The following is a 20188-nucleotide window of genomic DNA, read 5'->3' as shown; positions in this document are numbered from 1 at the left end:
CTCACACCTAACCAATAGACTCTATGCATAAAGAACAAGTAATATAGTTTGTGGTTGAGTTTTCATTCATAAATAAAAATACAATTAGATAAAGGCATTCCACCAATATAAACAATTTACCCTTTCTATACTGGAGCACTGAAATGCCCCCCGCCCACTTCTTGCTATACAACTTAAACATGGTGCTCACAAGCAGCTGCATTCTCCTTTCAACCAAGAAAATAAATATATAGATAGATAGTCCATGCTTTGGCTGCTGTGCGGCCACAAAGAGTATTGGCTGCGGGAGCTTTCTAACTTAAAGGTCCTGTAACAGGAATCACTCGGCCTTAAAACTGAAAGGAAACCCAGGCCTGTGTCCTGGCTGGCGGAAGCATGCCCTCTTAAGTAATTGAAGGGATTTCAATTAATAATCAACCCAGACCTGATCTAACAGAGTACCGCACAAAGCACGGCAGCTCAGGTTTCTTCTTCTGAGGGCTGCTGCTGCTTTTACTAAGAGTCACAAAAGCAGGAGTGCAAAGTGGCAAATACTCAAGACTGGACATGTAAGGTTCCATCTCCAGGAAAACTCACCTTAAACACTACTGCATGGCATCAATTTGTCGTGTCCAATACTGCTCACTGCAGCACTTTTTCTTACAAGTGTTGCAATATACTTTTGGTGAACCAACTTTGTCTCGACACGTCTGAGATTATTGACCTCCTGCTCCTTCTTGTCCCTATCTAACGTGCATTTCTGACTGCAACTGCTATATACCGAGTTTCAGAGAAACATTTCTTCAATTAATGTTGACTGGGTACACAAATTAAAAGTCCCCCCCCCCCCCCCCCCCCCCCCCATAAAGTATAGTTTACAAAAGATGACGTCTTCAGTTGCTTCTTTTCTGACAGTCCAAACCTAGCTTAAAATGTTCAAAACAAGACAAATCATTTTTCTCCATTTTTGCTTGACTAATGAATCATGTATCAAATTTCCAATCATTACTTTTTCTGTCAATAGCCGTTTTCGACTGATAGCTATTAAAACAGTGCAAAAGAGTTTTAGCATGGATGTTTTACTAACTTTATATGATGCTTTAAATGCTATTCTTCATCTGTTATAATAAATAATTCATATCTTAATTTGAGGCACAGGCATAGGTGCATAACTGGGTCCTCATAAGAGGCATGTGCATATTAGAATTAGTGTTAAATTCCACCTTAAAGTAGCTCAACCTTGAGACACGTTTTCAGCTGAATTATCGCACAGAGCCTTAAAAAAAAAAAAAAAAAAAAAAAAAGACCAAGGTCATGTTAGAGTTCATCAGCCCCAATTCAGCCAGAGCAGCTCCTAACCAAGAGCAGGAAATTTTCTGAAGTTCATATTGGCGATCAAGACTTTACCAGAATCTCCATGATGTGGTCCAGCTCGTTCAGGTCCATGAGACAAGACTGGAGGCTTCCAGCTGAGGAATGGCTGGAAGAACGCAATTTCACGTCCTCATCCGGCCATAGCGACACGCTGACTGGCCACAGAGAACCTGCCGCCCAGGCGGACGGCAGATCTGAAGTCTCGTACATTGATGTGTCAATGTCCTCAAAGATATCGTCCAGGGCAAGGTCGCTGAGGTAGCCCATGGCATTTACTGCATCACTGAAAGTACTGATGGTTGCAGCGGGCAGAGATTTCTGCTGGTCGGTGAGGCTGGTTGCCTCCTGAGAGGGAAATTCAGGGGACAATGGGGGAGACAGGCTTTCCTCATCTCCTTCTGCACACCCAGGGCACGTAACAGGCACGTCCTCTCCAAAATTGTCCCTGAGAAGACAGGAGTCAGCATGGATGCCATTGAGGCGTGAGTCTGAGGTGCAGGTTCCCACGCCGTCCCTCCTCATTTCCTCCTGAATCTGCCTGAGAGTATTGATGAGCAGCACAGAGCGACGCAGGCTGAGCTCCATCCCAGCCTGGTAACGCTGGAGCTTCTCCAAGCAGAGGCCAAGCACTCGCTGACGCTGCTGCAGGTGGCTCATGTCTGATTTGGACGGGTCAACAAGAAGCCCGGCCTCGTCTTCGTTGCCATCCTTCCCATTCTGCTCCTTTTCCTCCGTGAGAGCAGCTTCAGCCGCCACCTCAGCCTCCAGCTCCTCCAAGCAGCTCCACTTCCGCTTCACACCACGACCCAACATTGACCTGCGTCGATGGATAAAGAGGTGCTCTGTTAGGTTGCAAAAACATACAATGTTAATGTACAACATAACAATTAGTTCTGTAAAACTGTTGTATTGGCAGGTAAAATTGAACTGAAAGGCTGTTGCCCTGGTTTTCTCTTAAACTGACTATTTCAACCTTGACAGTTTTAAACATTTATAAATTTTAAAGTCAATGGTGAGAGCCCCCCCCCCCCCGCTCAAATGAAAGAAAATGGGAAACAAACTTTTGACAGCAGTGGCTGAGGTGTGTGAGTGAGAGAACTGATCTGGTGGCATTACGGGGCAATAAACCTTACATCCAGTTTATGTAAGAGCACAAAGTAAGCAAGCATGACTTGTTTCAGAGCCACTGTCAGGCACTGAGCCTCTTAAAATCAGGAACAAACAGAAAATACGGCTGCAGATAAATACTGAATATATTATACAACTTTACAGAGTGATCTTCTCTCCATTTAATACATTTAAAAGGGAGCATTTTAACAGCTATGACTCACTGCCAGACAGCCCTACAGGCTTCACAGACTTTACTCATCCATACTGAGATGGGTTGGTGCCATGGATCACCTTCTCGCTGATCGTTTTACAAAAGTAAAGAGGACACACGAAGCCCCATTTGGTGAGTTTGACCCTCGTCCGAAGAGATTAAAGCTGCTTGGTCTAATTTATTACGGGGGTAAAATCCTTAACAAATTAAAATATATGATTAATAAAAATGTTACCGATTTAAAGAGATTAATTTTTGGCTACTGAGATCATAGGTTCACTCTACCCTACTTATTTTGCTCAGGACACCCCCCTCCGAGAGCACCCCTAACCCCGTGACGGTTCCCGTACTTCAGTGTGAACATTAAGATCCAATTTAAACCAAGTTTAACGGGCAAACTTTAGGAAAATTAAAGTGAATGTAATAAAGCGGAGAAAAAAAAACAAACCTTACGTGCCCTTGGAAAGCGTCATGAGGTGTATGAATCCGTCGAGTCTTCGGCTTGTTTCGTTTCAGTGTCGCGTTCCTGTGCTATCGAGAGCCGAAGTGTGAGGAATGTACTGTCCGCTCACAGCAGCTGGGGGAAGGCGGCAGAGCTGTGGAGCAGAGGGGGAGGGGCACGGGAGCTCACCGGCGGACGCGATTGGTCCATTCGCACGCCGATCGAGCCTCCGCCTCCGCCACTCACGGGGCAGCGAATGTGCGGTCGTTTGTTCCGACGACGAGCTGCCGCTGCGTTCAGGAACACCTCGTATCAGTCTGAAATCATGTTGAAACACACGAAATACACGTGATACGGCCATTATGATGGGAACAAATTAAGGCTTTATCAGGACATGGACTTGTTTTGTCCTATAAGTGGCCATGTATAAATAATAAAAGCTGAGCATTATATTAAATATTGCATACACTTAGACTGAAACTTGTAGACTCTATAGTACCACTGCTGTTCTTCACCATGGTGGACAAAGTGTTAACCCTTGTAAACCTTGCATATGTTAAAACGTGACTGCCATTATATCTAGTTGCTACACATTTGCCTTGTTTGTTCTTGTTTTTTGTTTGTGTTTGACAGATTATGGGACTTTTGGCTTTGCCTTTGTCATCTGTAATGCAATTTTATTTTATTTTGTAACACATTAACTGCCTGCACCATTTTTTTTGTTTAAGTACATTTATAGTGTACTATATATTATGGCTCTCTTTAGTATAAATTTCTTCTGCTGACTTTATGGTTGTTTAGTTGTTTTGGTGCCAGAAAAACAATATATATACAGTATTGTATATATATTGTTTTTCTGGCACCAAAACTATATATACAATATACAAAATATAATGGAAAAAGTCACAAAATGTAAGCACTACTTGAGTAGATGCTCTTAGTTGTGTTTCATGCTCATGGTTTCACCTTCTTTTGTAAAAATAAAAAGAGGACTTTCATTTTTTAACATAAACCAAGAATAACCTCAGTAATAAATCATCGTGGGCTTTTGATTGCTAGTCTTTGGCACTCAGTACAGCACAATGGATGTAGCCCATGGTGTTTAGTCAGGATATGGGCATAACAAAGCTGTGGTGCCTGTGCTTGTAAACATAAGGTGTTTTCAATTCATGAGTTGTAACTGTCACTCTTTGGTCACCTGAAAGTGTCTTGTTCAGCATTTGGTTGCACTACAAGAAGCTCCAACAAGTAAGCTTTGATTATTTTTTTTTTTTTCTATTAAAAACACTTCTTTTTTCATTTTTAAGCCATGCGTTTATGTTAATAGTAGCTTTTAAGTCAAACTCTGATACAAAGCTAAATTTAACTAATATTAAACTTGCCTGTTTTTGGATTACCACTTTACACCACTAATCCAAACAGGGCCAGCTCTGGCTCCCAGAAACCAAGATGCTGATCCACTTCTGTTATGTAGTCTATTACAAAGATTCAGCAGGAAATCCCATCTTTGATTGCAGGACAGAAAAGCTTTAGAACAGCACTGTGTCTTTTATAAAAGAAGGAAAGTGTCAGTATTACTCAAGCTAGTATAGTAGCAGAACAGCAATATATTTGTTGCCTATAAGTTACCTGTTATCTATACTCAAAGCAACTCGTAAGCACTTTGAGCACTAGTGTTGTGGCATATGATACCCAATAATACAAAAAAAGGATGATTTTAATAGCATTTAATCAACACACTGGTATCAAAGAGATATCAATGCTAGAAATATCCAGAAGCTCTAGGTTGCTGCATTGAGCCTGAACGCAGCATTTTAAAGGGACCAATGACTCAGAACAGAACGGAAGGAACGTGACCAGAAAGACAGGAAAGGCAAATACCAAATAAGGAAGGTTTCAGTTCACGCTCATATCTCTTCCTTCTTAATCAGTCACACTTCTGTCCTCATCTTGTTCTTTTGACCAGAAGGCAAGTTTCTTAATTTCATTGTCATCTGTCACATGTTTTAATATTATTTTCCAAAGAGATTGAACATCTGTGCACTTAAAAGAAAAGAAGAAAAAGCGTCAATATAAAATAGATTTCATTGTATATAATCTTTTACCCAAACACTGTTGTATAGTGGGCTCCTTTTGTAATTTCCAATTACACTTTCAATCTGAAGGTATGATAAATGGTTATCTAGTTTATGAGAGGAACCTGAATGCACACGTTTTTAAAGGAAGTGTCGCCCTGTGACAGCAGAGGGCACATGTACTTTAAGCATGGTGCTGTGTATTTATAGTAAAGGTCAGAGTAACATCTTTCAGGCTTCCCACATGATGTTAATTTATGATTTCAGAGCATTTCTGAAACTGCAGATTTTCTGCTTCACATTTATTTCCCCCCTTTTTCCTGCTTTTTAAGTTACTCAAGCCTCTTTCCCTGATGACTGGATTTTTCCCCCCTTAGGCTGCCTTTTTGCTGACTCACTGAGAGGCCATTAATCTTTAACTATAAGCTAACCAATTCTAGGCAACAGGCCAACTTGCAAAATAAGCTGGAATTTTATGAAGAAATACCTTTTGTCAGCATCAGATGAAACTTGAATAAAATTCCCTTCAAATTATTGCATGTTCATGAATATGAAAAATCTCAATTTGTAGAAAATGGACTAAGTGTGGCTTGAGTCTGAGCAGGTTTTCTCCTAGTTGTGTTTCAAACACACAATGGCGCTGTTATGTTGAAACCACTGCAACTCTCCACATACTCGTAGCTAACGCAGGAGCTCACCGTCCAGTATCATCATGTGACAGCACGTGAGATCGAAGGTCTTACTGGTGCCAGACTGCAGCTGCAAAACATCTAATTCAGTTTTAGCATTTTTTAAAAATCTGAATTTGAGCTGACATCTACACACTGAACTGAAAACCCCGCAATCACTTGCAGTGCTATTGAAAAATATGTAATAATCTGGGTGTACCACAAAATGTTACCTAACGAGATGTTAAAATACACTCAGTCATCCTAACATGAAGTCTGCAGTGTTCCATTTTTGTTTGGTTTTTGGAGAGTGTTCAGAAAATTAAGCACTGATACACATATACAATTCATATCTCAGCAAATGTTTTTCTTTTTTCATTGAATTTTTTTACAGGATGCTATTAGGGTACATAAACTAAATAAAATATATCCAGACTCTATATGCCATTAGCTGTTCATGTGGATCTAATTTTGAAAATAAAAATATAAAATCATATTTTACAGCTTTTAAAAGCCATTAAAAATACATTTCTGCTCCTTTTGATCTAGTGATTTATGATGGAGTATGACAGCATTGGGTGGTATCTATAGTGGTGTGATATTGGCACATAGAAAAATTGGGGTGGGTGAGGTATACGCTCTACTGAGTGCCCTTCTAGTTTCTGTTTGTGCAGATATATTCTATTGGAAGAAATATTGAAAACATATCCCAGTGTAGTATTCTTATTGTGTGGCTAAGAAGCAATATTCCTGTTTCCAGTCTCCACTAATACGCTATATTGCCAAAAATATTTGCTTGTCTGCCCTCACACGCATATGAACTTGAGTGACATCCCATTCTTAATCCATAGGGTTTAATGTGATGTCAGTCCACCCTTTGCAGCTATAACAGCTTCAACTCTTCTGGGAAGGCTTTCCACAAGGTTTAGGAGTGTTTATGGGAATTTTTGACCATTCTTCCAGAAGCACATTTGTGAGGTCAGACACTGATGTTGGACAAGAAGGCCTGACTCACAGTCTCCGCTCTAATTCATCCCAAAGGTGGTCTATCAGGTTGAGATCAGGACTCTGTGGAGGCCAGTCAAGTTCTTCCACACCAAACTTGTTTATCGGATTACCAGATGGAGAAGTGTGATTCGTCACTCCAGAGAACACGTCTCCACTGCTCTAGAGTCCAGTGGCGATGTGCTTTACACCACTGCATCCGACACATTGCATTGAGCTTGGTGATGAAGGGCTTGGATGCAGCTGCTCGGCCATGGAAACCCATTCATGAAGCTCTCTACTCACTGTTCTTGAGCTGCTCTGAAGGCCACATGAAGTTTGGAGGTCTGTAGCAATTAACTCTGGAGAAAGTTGGTGACCTCATATTCCACTGACCCCTCCCACTGTGATTTTCTGTGGCCTACCACTTCATGACTGATTTACTGTCATTCCCAATCACTTCCACTTTGTTATATTACCACTAAAAGTTGACTGTGGAACATTTAGTAGTGAGGAAATTTCACAACTGGACTTGTTGCACAGGTTGTATCCTATCACAGTACCACACTGAATTCACTGAGCTCCTGAGAGCGACCCATTCTTTCACAAATGTTTGTAGGAGCAGTCTGCATGCCTAGGTGCTTGTTTTATACACCTGTGGCCATGGAAGTGACTGGAACACCTGAATTAAATGATTTGGATGGGTGAGTGAATACTTTTGGCAATATGGTGTATCGCCAGGATTTACAAAAAAATCATCTGAAAAAGAAAGTGGGCAACTGATGCCAGAGGTCAGAGGAGAATGGCCAGACTGCTTCAGTCTGACAGGAAGGCACTAGTAACTCAAATAACCACTTGCTACAACCAGGGTATGCAGAAGAGCATCTCTAAAAAACACGTCAAACCTTAAAGCAGGTGGGCTACAACAGCAGAAGACCACTGGGTGCCACTCCTGTCAGCTAAGACTCACCCAAATTGGACAATATATTGGCAAAGGCTGGTGGTGGTATAATAGTGTGGGGGATGTTTGCTTGGCACACTTTGGGCACCTTAGTACCAGCTGAGCATTATTTAAACACCACAGCCTGCCTGCCTTGTTACTGACCACAGTGTACTCATCTACAATTGCTTTCAGCATTATAAAACACCACAACTTAAAGCGCAAATCATCTCAAACTGGCTTCTTGAACATAGGAATGAGTTTACTGTACTCTATCTCCAATCACCAGATCTGAATCCGATCGAGCACCTTTTGGGATGTGGTAGAGCAGGAGGCTCACGTCATGAATGTGCAGCTGACAAATCTGCACCAAGGGTTTGACGCCATCGCGTCACTATGGAATAAAATCTCAGGAGTGTTTCCAGCACCTTGTTGAATCTGTGCCATGAAGAATTAAGGCAGCTCTGAAGGCAAAAGGGGGTACAGTCTAGTGCTAGTAAGGTGTATGTAATGAAGTGGCCAGTGAGTGCATTTGTGGAGTGAAGGTGGGCGGGGCTTCTGTGCTCTGACAGAGCTTTAGACCATGTTAAAAATATCCAGTCTCAATGACATTATGCATTGAGTATTTTGCATTGAGCTTTTGACTCACAAGGATTACACATTTACATATGCTGCCATTATTCAAAACTTAATGAGCATCCACTACTAAAATGGCATAAGTCCTCTTTTAAATCAGTCTAAAAGCAGAAAAACAAAAGAGTAAAACAGGAAGAGTCCCTGTAGCAAACTGCTAAAATAAAGACAACAGCCACACAATTAATAGTTGCACCTTTTATTATAAAAAATATTTACAAAGATGCTACAATGTTTTTGTCTTAATATAAAAAAAATGCATACATTTTACAACGATAATTAGTCTTTGAAGTTCTAGCTCCCATTCAGACCAGAGTGACATCCTTCAGGAGTGTTGTGGTAAGGTATTAAGCGTGTCGTAATACTGTATTTTAGTCAATACATTTTATTTGCCTGAGTTAATCTCTTCATCATGATAAGGAACAATTTTGAAGAATGCATTTGATTTTCCACATATTTAGGAGAAAGGCAACTGTTTGCATAAAGGAATTAAAGGACATTTGATTTGTATACAGTCATTTTGAAACACATGACAGAGCTGCATAGTAATTTGAATAGTAACCCGGTTGTTATTATTACTAATAGTCATTAAAAAGAAAAATTAGGAATAAATAGGTACTGCATTGAAAATGAAGGGCAAAATTTGGATAAATACAATTTCATCGGGCCTCATGGTTGAATTGATAAGTCAACATGGCATGTCTGTACCTTGATAAAATAAATACAATAAATAAAACAATAAATTAGATGGGTTAAACACACAGAATTCTTCACTTGCAATAACAAATGAGAGAAAGAAATATGGCTTCTTGATGCAGTTATCACCCCCGGGGTTTCTCCAAATGCTTGAGGAAAAAGCTGCTTATTACTGTTATCGGATCCATAATGACAGCAGAGCAGGAAAATTACTTCATTTGTCTACTGGCTACTGTAAACTTACCAGAAATTGACAACTCTTGCTCCTTGTTTGGTGACCGGCAGTAATTTTCCTGCCCTGCATAAAGCTTTTAAGGAAATGAAAGAACAGCGCCTATAAAGAGAGACGATGCCAGTCCTGACACTTGTTACAGTCGACTATACCAAACCATGGGAAGACACCGTCTTGAGACTGGCTATTAAAATCTTAAAAACTGTTTGGGAGGGAAAAATAATATCATCAAATGAGGCCTGCAAAATCCCCCCAGCTGTATAATGCAAAAAATATATTTCTATATACACATACGTACATATACATAAATTCCATTCATAATTGCTCAAATCTCTAGGAAAATATGCATTGATTTATAGATTTGGATTTACAATTTGTTCTGGTTTCTGATGCATGTAGTGTGATGAATTGTTCCTCAGTCCATGTAACAATAAATAGAACTGATGAAATGGCAAAAAATACAGCCAGAAAGAGCTAGTATGACAGAGTGAATGACAGACATAAACACCTAAATAAGAATGCATCATGGTAGTTATAGGTAATTATCTTTGCCTTCTCACAGATTTTGTCGAGTTTTTGGACTTCATAACCAAAGTGGGAAACTAACTGCTTTGCCCACTCACCAGCACAGCTTTTAAATCCCCAAATTTGTTAATTTTACCATCACAGTTGTAACTGCCAAATGCTTTTTTTTTTCCTCTTTCCTTTTTTTTTTTTTTTTTTTTTTTTTTTTTTTTTAAAAACAAAAAAATGAAGGTCCCAACAGCAGATGTGAACTTGCCCAAGAGGCTGTTACAGGAGACTAACTATACCTCTAATACCCAATCCCAAAATCTACTTGGCTTGCTGTTAATTTCCCATCTTGATCCAAAACCTTCAACAATCTCTATGTGTAACAATACCACATACAGAACACACACGTGTACTGTGCATAGTCTGGAAAGAGTCTGTGGGATCAGTACAGACCAGAGGAATGTTCTGAGTTTCAGGATCCCACTATGATTTCCATAATGTGGTCCAGTTCGTTCAGGTCTGACCTGCAGCTCGAGCTGGAGCTCAGGGCCGTTGGCCCATGAGAGGACAGGCAATCTAGCAGGTCGTAAGGCCCCATTTTCGGGGTGCTCTGCATGCCTGTCAGCACTGTATCAAGGTCATAGTAGGATGGGTCCACATCTGAAAACAGTTCCTCAAGCGCAGGGTCAGGGGGCGGCGCTGGGTGCTTAATCTCAAAAGTGCCAAAAACCTGCTCCCCTGTCCTGGAGTCTGCACTTAGGTGGTCCCCATCTCCCTCCTCTCCCTCTGACACACACTCCTCGCTGTCCTCCTCTTCTTCCTCCTCACACTCACCATCTTCCTCTTCCTCCTCCCAGCAGGGCCCCATGCCAAAGGGACCTGCAAGGTAAGAAGCCGAGGACAACTGAGGGGAGACGGGTGACAAAGTAGACATGGTGACATCTGCCTCCACATCTCCCTCCATGACCACCTCTTCTGAGTGGTAGCCTTCCTCCACACCAACCACTGAGTAAGGCTTTGGGCTTTGCCCTGCCTGAGCTGCTGCATCAGTCTGTCGGCACAACACTTCAGTGGCCACCAGGCGGTCAGTGGGACACTGAGCGGCTGCGAGGGCCTGTGTCATTATCTGCCAGGTCCCGTCCTGGGTCATTTCCTCCTGGATCTGCCGCACCGTGTTAGCAATCAGCACCGAACGGCACAGGTTTGGCTCTACCAGCATGTGACAAAGTTGCAGCTTGATGAGCGACATGTCAAGCAGCGACTGGCGCTGCAGACTGTAAGAGGAAGACAGCGTCCGAGCTGCCGCAGAGGAAGCTGCAGGGCCCTGGTCGCCACTGGAGACGGCCTCCTCCCCAGAGTCTGAGAACTTGCGCTTGGTGCCCTTCGGGAACATGTTTTCTCTCTTTTGTGATGGTGAGGAGACAAAAAACACAGAGTGAGACACACAATGGTAACACTTGTCTAAATATCAAGAAATGTATCACACAGACAAACACAGAATTTGTACAGCTGTCAATTTCACTAGCTAAAATAGTTAAAAGATTAAGTGCCATGTAATTAATTATGTAAGTGTGTGATGTCATGAGGCTATGTGGTGTAATATTTGTGTGGACATGAGGGAGCTAGGGCTACAATCTGCTGAACAGCAGCTGTGACTTTACAAATAAACTACAGGCTTACTCTACAGTAAACAGTTAATTGTTGTAGTTTTTTTCTTAAAGTTTGCTATACCTTTCCTGTTGAGAGGCACAGGCAATAGCAATGCAGCTTGGTCCCGGCTGCAACGCTTCAAGTACTTTTGTACGAGCGACAAGCAGCTTTTGTTCAGCACCATTTCTGCCCATTTTAGGCCAGTCTGAGGCAAGACTCCTGCTGGGCGGAACAACCACACTTTTAACAGACCACTGAGCCACCGAAAATAGCATGGTTACCGACTAAATGCGAACACTGCATCAAAGTAAGCACAGACTACAGAGACCTCTGTCAGAAAACAAAAACAGCACTCAAGTTAATTAGTGCATTTATTTTCTTTCCCCACTGCCACCTGTGATCAAGAAAATCAAAGATATCCTAATCAATAAGGTGTTTTTTTTTTTTTTTAAGATGTAAAAAGTGACAAGGATATGAAAAATAACAGCATTTATAATTCACAGTACAATGTACCACCATGAGCCACTAATATTTACAAGGGATATCAGGTTTCCAGGTCTACACACGCGACGCTTCAAAAACTAGCAGAACAAGATTTTCACTTTCTCTTCACTGAGGAGGGGAAGAAAAGCACAGTCAACTTCCTTATTAAACACCACTTCAATACACACATGTCTTACAGGAATAAAACAACACTCCTGCCAATATTAAAGGCCCTCTGACTCCCAAAAATAAATGGGATGCAAGTGAATAGGAGACTGAGCTCCAAACAGCGGCCTGTGGCATTTAATTTTCCATCAGACAGAAAAACAGTATGCGCAGTGTCCGGCTGTGTCTCCTCTGTGTTAAACCTGTGGGCAGGGCATTTGGGTCAATGATTCCATTTGCTTCAAATTTCTATTTGTGATATACATTAAAAAAACACACACACACACACACACAAAAATGTAAAATCAGTACAATGAAAACAACACTGATTCATATTTACGTCAGGGTTCAAAGGACAGAAATCACACAGCAAAGGGTTGATCACTTTACAGAAACTTCCTCTTTTTCAGGAACTAGAAACTAAAAAAAAAAAAAAAAAAAAAAAAAAAAAAAAACTAAAATGCCCAAGACACTGCTGTTACTGTCACAATTCATCTCCACATCAAAGCTAAATTTAGTTTTCTTTAAATCTTCATTTTAGGATGCCAGGCCAATAATCTGTGCACATTACATATTTTAACATTAACACTCAGGGGTGTTGTGCTTACTGCCAAAAAGTAGGATAAAAAAAAAAAAAAAAAAAAAAACATCTTGTGATAACATTTAATTAACATTTAATTAACTAAAATATTGATTTTTTTTTCTAAAACACAAAATTCCAACATAATGAAAAATAAAAACGACTGTCTTCCCCTGATCAATCAGATCACCACATTTTAAAAGGTCACAATCTATGCCAAAAAAAGAAAAAAAAAAAAAAAGAAGTGGCTCTTATGTACAATTATAGGCTCTGGAGCCTGGAGGTCTTTGAGTCCTCGTAATCATAGAATAACATTTCTGGACAATGGACAGAATAAGGGGGGGAAAAGGTCATTTATGAAGATACCCGGAGATCTAAAATACAAAGGGTGAGAAAACGATTATGGACATATGCTGTCTTCATGTGTAGTGCAAATGTGCTGGCCCCTGTTAAACAAGAGACACTAGAGAGAACTACCTCCTTAAAGAAAAAAATATGTATATATATATATATATATATAAATATATATAAAGAAAAAAACATTAAATATAAAGAGGAAGAACTACAACCTGAGAGAAGGTACACTGCACACAGAAGAGAAAACAGTTTTGGATATGACAACTTTTTTAACATGTATACTGATGAATGTTTTTGAACACCCTATAGTTCAGCATTTTGGGGGAGTTAAAGCTTAAGGATTATACTCTGAAATGAACTGAACTCTAAAAACAATAAACCTGAAGCATAACAGCCATACTTACAAGGGTTGAACATAAAATATGACTCAAAATGAGCTGTTTGGACCAGTCTGATCAGTCACCTGTAGCAGACAGTATACACAGTGTGCGCTGTTTTTCCACTGTGGGAGATATAAAAACACCTACGATCCCAAACACTCAATGTCCTACATTTCTTTAACCACTATTAGATTGCTTTTTACGAGCACTTAATAACAACCAATCTCCCGACAATATCGGGCTGAAAGACAGCAAAAATCTGTGAAATTAATGATTTACTTGCATTTTTGTTTCATTGTATGCACCCATCAATGACAGTGCTCCTCGCATAGCGTTTATTAATGATACTGTATTGATTTTAAAACCGATTTGATCTGCTACAGATGCTTCTTTTAAATGACTGATATTCAGATCATACTCAAACTCAAATAATTCTCATTCACACCTACGCATTAGTACTAATGCATTTCAGAGCCTTAAACTTAGTCGAACATTTTTTAACACGATTTTTTTTTTTAAATGCTGACATATGTGGTGTTCAAAAACTTCTAATATATCAGGAAATGAATGGGGAGGAGGGGAAAAAACAACTCGTGTAAATTAGTACTTTATTCGGATACTGATAATACAGTTTTATATACATCAGACAGTGGCACTGATCTGAATTTAAAGCAGTTTAAAAGCATTTGCTGAGTATTTTTCTCGTGTACCATGCTAGGAAGCAGAAGCCAAACAAAATGCAGCCCCGTTTTACGTCAAAGGCTCCTAGCATGGCCCATCCCCCACCACTTTCACAGCCTGCCGTACTAAATGAATAAACACATTTTTAAAAGGACTGCTTACATTTCTCACACTTCCCTCTCAACTACATACCACTACCATTACCAGTCGCCAAATTAAAGTCGCTGGAGTAGCTATAAAGAGCGGCGGAGAGCGTCTGGCCATGACTGCCGCATGCTTTTGTCTTTTCAGCATCAGAGCTACCGAGCGACAATGAGGCCATTTTGCGCTAGTAGCTAACAGTTAGCCGGCCGGCTATGTTACGGACGGAATGTACACTTCTGGGCTGTCGCTAGCTAGCATAAACCGTTCCGTGAACAGAAAAAAAAAACATTCCTTCATGGAGGTACAGAACGCCCGGCTTTCGTTTGGCAACTTCCTCTTATAGAAAACGAATGCTAGCGAACCTAAAGCTAATTAGCTAAAAGCGCCCACCCACCCACAGTCCGCGGTCCTTCCTCCTTTCTAGTCAAAAACAAGAGTTTTCCCCGCGGTGGGGCTGTTAAGTTTACCCCCCCCAAAAAAACAACACACCATCACCCGGGTGGCTAGTTAAAAAAGGCTATCGTCGAGTGGTTGAGTAGCCGTACTCACCTCGTGTTTGTGTTAATTTAATTCCCGTCTCGGTCATAGGATCGACAGCAGAGAAAGCGGAGATCAGGTTCAGATGAGATCATTCATGCCACGGCTTCAAAAACTGAAGTACCTCTGTCCTCCTGCTGCTGCTGCTGCTGCTGCGGAGCGGACGGCAGGAGGGGGAGGGGAGCCGACAAAAGCCAGCCATATGCCTGGGATTCCTCTCTAATGATTTCTCCCTGCTTTTCTCTCCTACTAATGCTTTGACAAACAGGCGAAAGCCCGCTGCTGCCTTCAAGAACAAGAAGTAAAAGATCAGATGTTGTTCTGGTTGCTCTTTGTGTATTTGCGCTGAGTTTATCACCGGACCTTTAACGAGGGAAAAACAATTTGTGGTGAGGAAATTACACCAAGTGATGGAAAGTAACTAAGATACACGAATTAACTACGTACTTTTCTTAAAATTGTGAGGTGATTTTAACATTTCCGTGTTATGCTTTTTATTTACAGTGAATTATTTTACTTTTGATTCCCCTGCCTTTATCTGATCGAAACAACTACTAGTTTTACTGAAAGCAGAAGAAAACGAATGGATGGACGTTAAAGACTGGTTGCTTGCAAACCTTCGGGCTCTTATTGTGCACAACTCAACAGTTAAAAAAAAAATCCATGATATTAAGCTGTGTCCTTTAAACTATTTAATACTTAAAGAGGTAACATATATTTTATCGAGGAAACATACATTAGAAAGCAATCCCTGCAAAAGAATACAATGTTGTTCAACAAGACATACTTTTTTTTCACGTTTGTACCTTATTAATAACCTCATAACCTTTAACTTTGCAATACCCCTTTAACAGTGCCTGGCCCACAGTTTGGCAATCACTGATCTAAACTTGCTTAACTGTATATACCAGCTATAACAGTAAAATGCTTCTTTGCATCAGTAACAGTATTAGTAGTACTGTATATAGTTACTGAGGAAACTGTTTAATACATTTTGCTGATATTACCATTGTGTTTTCACAGAAGTAATATTTTTAATGAATTATCAGAACCTACACTGTGGTGAAGGATTCAAACTCTAGTAATACCACAGTCCTACACTGAAACAAAAAATGTAAAAAATAATCAAAGCACCACTTCCTAATTTAAAAAAAAAAAATAGGAAGATGTGTATTTAATTGAAAATAGTAAAGAGAAACTGTTGAGTCTGTTATCTTTGGTATTTTGTGCTTAAGGATACAATGTAAAATTGGTTATATGTAGACAAAACACTGGTTCGTCCCTTGCATTAGGTGCCTTTTTTATGCTTGAATGATCTGCAGGTCAGTGTGAAGTGGCTTAACAAACAAAGAGAAATCCTCCAAAAATGGTCAGGTACAAGACCTGGAGTGAAAATGAGTGAAAAACAAAGCCGCTTCAGAAAGTCTGGAGAGATGTTGCACAAGACCACTTTGAAAACTGAAAGTCTGTCTCTTTAAGCAAAATATTAAAAAAAAAAAAAAGAGGGATGACTTAAGACTTTTGCACAGTACTTTATTTTATTTTATAATAAAATAATTCTTCTTTTTCAATTTGATGTCACTTAAAAACAGTGGGAACGTGGCTATTAAAAGACACCTGGTGGAAGAGCACTCTAATAATAATTAGGTTTGTTGGCAGCAGGTCAGTAATATGACTGTGTATAAAAAGACTGCCCTACACAGACTGAGTCTCTGGTAGTTGTGGTCAGAACTACCAGACCACATCTTGGGTAATTGTGTGTGGATCTTACCCAGTGACAGTATGAGTATGGTTTCTGCATGTTATGTGTGTTGAGACCACAATTACAAAGAACCTCATATAAAATCATTTTGCTCCACCCGTTAACAGTTATTCTGCTGTATTTTGATGTCATTGGTCCATTCCAAGTCAAATTTGACACTGTATACGGTGTTTGAATGCAGTAAAGTCTCAGATCAAATGGTGTAATACACAGCAAAAAAGACACATACATACTTGTTGAGTTACTGTATGCCGCAGACTGTTTTCACCAAGTCAAACAAACAAAATCTGTTCAGGCTTTTTCTTTTTGGTGGGGAGGGAGAGAAAAGGGAGTAGCTTTTGCTTATACTCATATTTTCTTAAAATGCTGAAAAAAATCTTTCTGGTAGGGTAACAAAGTCAGCGAGTTTCAGTAGATCATAGAATTGATTTAACCCTTTATAGTTTGGTCTGACTTAACTTGGTGTGTCATTTTCTTATTTCCACCTTTTTCTACCTTGTTTATACAGACAAACACTTAAAGAAAGGTCTTTGGTAATAAATTGCATTGATACCCTGTGGAAATATTCTCACTCAAGGAACAGTGAGTTCTGTATCTTCCCCATCTACTAAAGAAATCAGAGATCTGATTACAAATCTATATTAACTGCAGAAAAGGAGAATAAAGTAGAGTTTAAATACAGATCACATGTGAACAGTCTTTTAAAATTGAGTATTTTGCTCCTTGATTGTTTTTAAAGCTAATAAATTGCAGGTTGAATAATACTGCACTTTATTTATATCTTCTCAAATTTCTTCAGCTGAACTGGTCACTGACATCTGTAGCAGCCACCTTTAGAGGCTTTTCATTAGTGTTTTTTTTTAAGACTCTTTAAATCTGATTGGCATAACTACCAGTAATTCTCATTGCTAATGATGCTTATTTCCTCTGCCTCTGGAGGTTTTTGTTTTCAGTCATGGTTAGCTTATCTACCTCTCTGATACCGGTACCTAGGTACACTTTAAAATGCTCGAGCCTGAAAACAATCGCTGAAATTTGGCTCCTAATCTGCATCCTCTTAGGAACAATTATTAGACTTGACACAAAACCTAAAGGTAGAGCTGTTTTTGATAAGACAGTTTATATACTGACCGGCCACTGTATTAGGTACACTTTGCTTGTACCAAGTTAGGCCCCCTTTTGCCTTCAGAATTGTCTTCATTCTTCATGGCACAGGTTCAACAAGGTGCTGGAAACATTCCTCAGAGATTTTGGTCCATGTTGACGATAGCATCACACAGTTGCTGCGGATTTATTGTTTGCACATCCCGATGTGTATCGCCTGTCCCATCACATCCCAAAGGTGCCGTGGAGGCCATTTGAGTACAGTGAACTCATTATTATGTTTAAAAACAAAAAAAAAAACTGTTTCAGGTTAGCTTTGTGGCATGATTTATTATCCTGCTGGAAGGAGCTATCAGAAGTGGGCATGAAGGATGGACATGGTCTGCAACAACACTCAGGTGGGCTGTGGCTTTTAAATTATGCTTAGTCTGTACTAAGGGGCCCAGAGTGTGCCAAAAAGTTATTCCCCACACCATTACACCACCAGCAGCAGTCTGAACCATCGACACAAGGCAGGATGAATTCATGCTTTCATGTTTTTTATGACTGTCTCAGCAGAAATTGAGACTCATCAGACCAGTCAGTGTTTTTCCAAAATTTTTTTGTCCAGTTTTGGTGAGTGTGTGAATTGTAGCCTCAGTTTTCTGTTACTAGCTAACAAGTGGCACCCAGTGCGGTCTTCTGCTGTAGCCCATCTGTTTCAAGGTTCGATGTGCATTTAGACATGCTCTTCTGCATACCTGCATAACGAGTGGTTATTTGAGTTACTGATGCCTTCCTTCAGCTCAAAGAAATCTGGCCCTTCTCTTCAGACCTCTGGCATCAACAAGGCACTTTTGCCCAGAAAATTGCTGCTCAATGGAGATTTTCTCTATTTCAGACCATTTTCTGTAAACTGTAGAGAGGGGTGTATGGAAAAATCCCAGCAGATTAGCAATTTATGAAATTCTCAGACCATGTCTACATGCCTAAATGCATTGGGTTGCTGCCATGTGATTGGTTGATTAGATAGCCAGGTCAATGAGCAGCTGAACAGCTATACCTAATGAAGTGGCTGGTAAGCATGTACCAGCCAGTTCTTTTTAACTCACAACCCACTGGCGGTTGTACAGGGGCCAGACACCCCACACTCCCATAGCATCCCCCACAGGACACCCAAAACACATGTAGCCTCATCAGAACAGGCAGTGTTTTTCCAGTCTTTTTTTGTCCAGTGCCCAGGCCATGCATTGAGGTGAGCCCAACTATATCTAGTCGGTATCTCTCAGTCTCATGCACTAGCTCAGGCTCCTTCCCCACCAGAGAGGTGACATTCCATGTCCCAATAGCCAGTCTCGATAGCCTGGGATTGGTCCGCCAGGGTCTCCGCCCTCGGCCACCGCCGACACACAATGCACTCGACGCCTGCAACGGTTCCTGCGGGTGGTGGGCCTACACTAGGGTGGGCCCATGTCTCCTCTTTGGGCTGTGCCCGGCCAGACACCACGGACTAATGCTAGGCCACCAGACGCTCTCCCTCAAGCTCGCTCCACAGGCCTGACTCCAGGGTGGGGCCCTGGTAACCCTATCCCGGGAAGGGTAAACAGTTCCCTTGATGACTCTTCCAAAGAGCTTTTGCAATCACTCCTTGTCTGGCCCCTCACCCAGGACCAATTTACCATGAGAGACCCTACCAGGGGGACAAGACCCTGGACAACATAGCTCCTGGGATCACTGGGACACACAAACCCCTCCACCACAATAAGGTGGCAATTCACAGAAGAGATAATAATAGTAATACTATCGCTATAATAATAGTATTACTATATTAATAGTAATAATAGTTAGAGAGAATCAAAGACAGACCAAACAAAGTAACTAGCTAACAAACCAAATAACAACAAAAGGAACAACAGAGAGAAAAGGAGTTACATTAAAAAGAATCCCTTGCAACCAGTCCCTCCCAAACCCAGACAGGAACCATAGTAGAGGTGATGGTGTCACGGGTGAAGAAATAAAAACAAAAAGGTGAAATTTACAGTTGAGAAGAAAGGCAGAAGATGTACATAATCTAGTGTTATAAAAATTAACCATTACATCTCTACATATAAGAGTTTTTACTGATATCAAACATGTCTTGTTGTCAGCCCATTACAGACTGTGAGGTATTACCCATATAGCTCCTAAAGCCAGACCAGCATTTATCAAAGAGGTGTGGTTTTCTTTTGAGATTGAACATGATTTTCTCTGATGCCATAGATAAGGAAAGTTTTCTAAGCCACATGGATATAGTGGGGGTATCTGACTTTTTCCATAGCAAGGCAATGCATTTATTTCCTGCAATCATGGCCAATTTGATAAACCTCACCGTGTTTCTTTTGGCAAGAGAAATGTCAGACATGTGGCCTAATAATGCTAATTTAGGGGAACAGGGGATCTCAAATCCAGTAAGAGTCACGTTATCGATCCCCAGCAATGGTTTAATGTGTTGCAAATACTCAAAGCCATT

General features: G+C 40.6%; 2 protein-coding genes across 5 annotated transcripts; both read right to left on the bottom strand.

Annotated features, from left to right (window-relative positions):
- Window positions 1-848: 848 nt before the first annotated feature.
- LOC115772934 (cell division cycle-associated protein 4-like) lies at window positions 849-3256 on the bottom strand. Of its 3 annotated transcripts, none has more exons than XM_030719388.1 (2): window positions 3123-3256; window positions 849-2170 (listed from the first exon to the last, which is right to left on the bottom strand). In XM_030719388.1, the coding sequence occupies exon 2, from the start codon at window positions 2164-2166 to the stop codon at window positions 1375-1377; it is 792 nt and encodes a 263-aa protein (XP_030575248.1). In that variant the 5' UTR covers window positions 2167-2170; window positions 3123-3256; the 3' UTR covers window positions 849-1374. The 3 variants fall into 3 exon arrangements, with proteins under 3 accessions (XP_030575248.1, XP_030575250.1, XP_030575247.1); XM_030719390.1 differs by having other exon boundaries at window positions 849-2195; window positions 3123-3206; XM_030719387.1 differs by having other exon boundaries at window positions 3128-3184.
- A 5343-nt stretch (window positions 3257-8599) lies between these two features.
- On the bottom strand, window positions 8600-15107 carry cdca4 (cell division cycle associated 4). Of its 2 annotated transcripts, XM_030718673.1 has the most exons (3): window positions 14847-15107; window positions 11589-11726; window positions 8600-11259 (listed from the first exon to the last, which is right to left on the bottom strand). In XM_030718673.1, exon 3 carries the CDS (start codon window positions 11248-11250, stop codon window positions 10330-10332), a length of 921 nt encoding a protein of 306 aa, XP_030574533.1. In that variant the 5' UTR covers window positions 11251-11259; window positions 11589-11726; window positions 14847-15107; the 3' UTR covers window positions 8600-10329. The 2 variants fall into 2 exon arrangements, with proteins under 2 accessions (XP_030574533.1, XP_030574532.1); XM_030718672.1 differs by lacking the exon at window positions 11589-11726.
- Window positions 15108-20188: the final 5081 nt, after the last annotated feature.

This window comes from Archocentrus centrarchus, chromosome 22, assembly GCF_007364275.1.
Source record: "Archocentrus centrarchus isolate MPI-CPG fArcCen1 chromosome 22, fArcCen1, whole genome shotgun sequence".
In the NCBI taxonomy this organism is placed as follows: Eukaryota; Metazoa; Chordata; class Actinopteri; order Cichliformes; family Cichlidae; genus Archocentrus; species Archocentrus centrarchus.
Note: the sequence above shows the minus strand (reverse complement) of the source record. Positions and strands in the feature narration are given on the sequence as shown.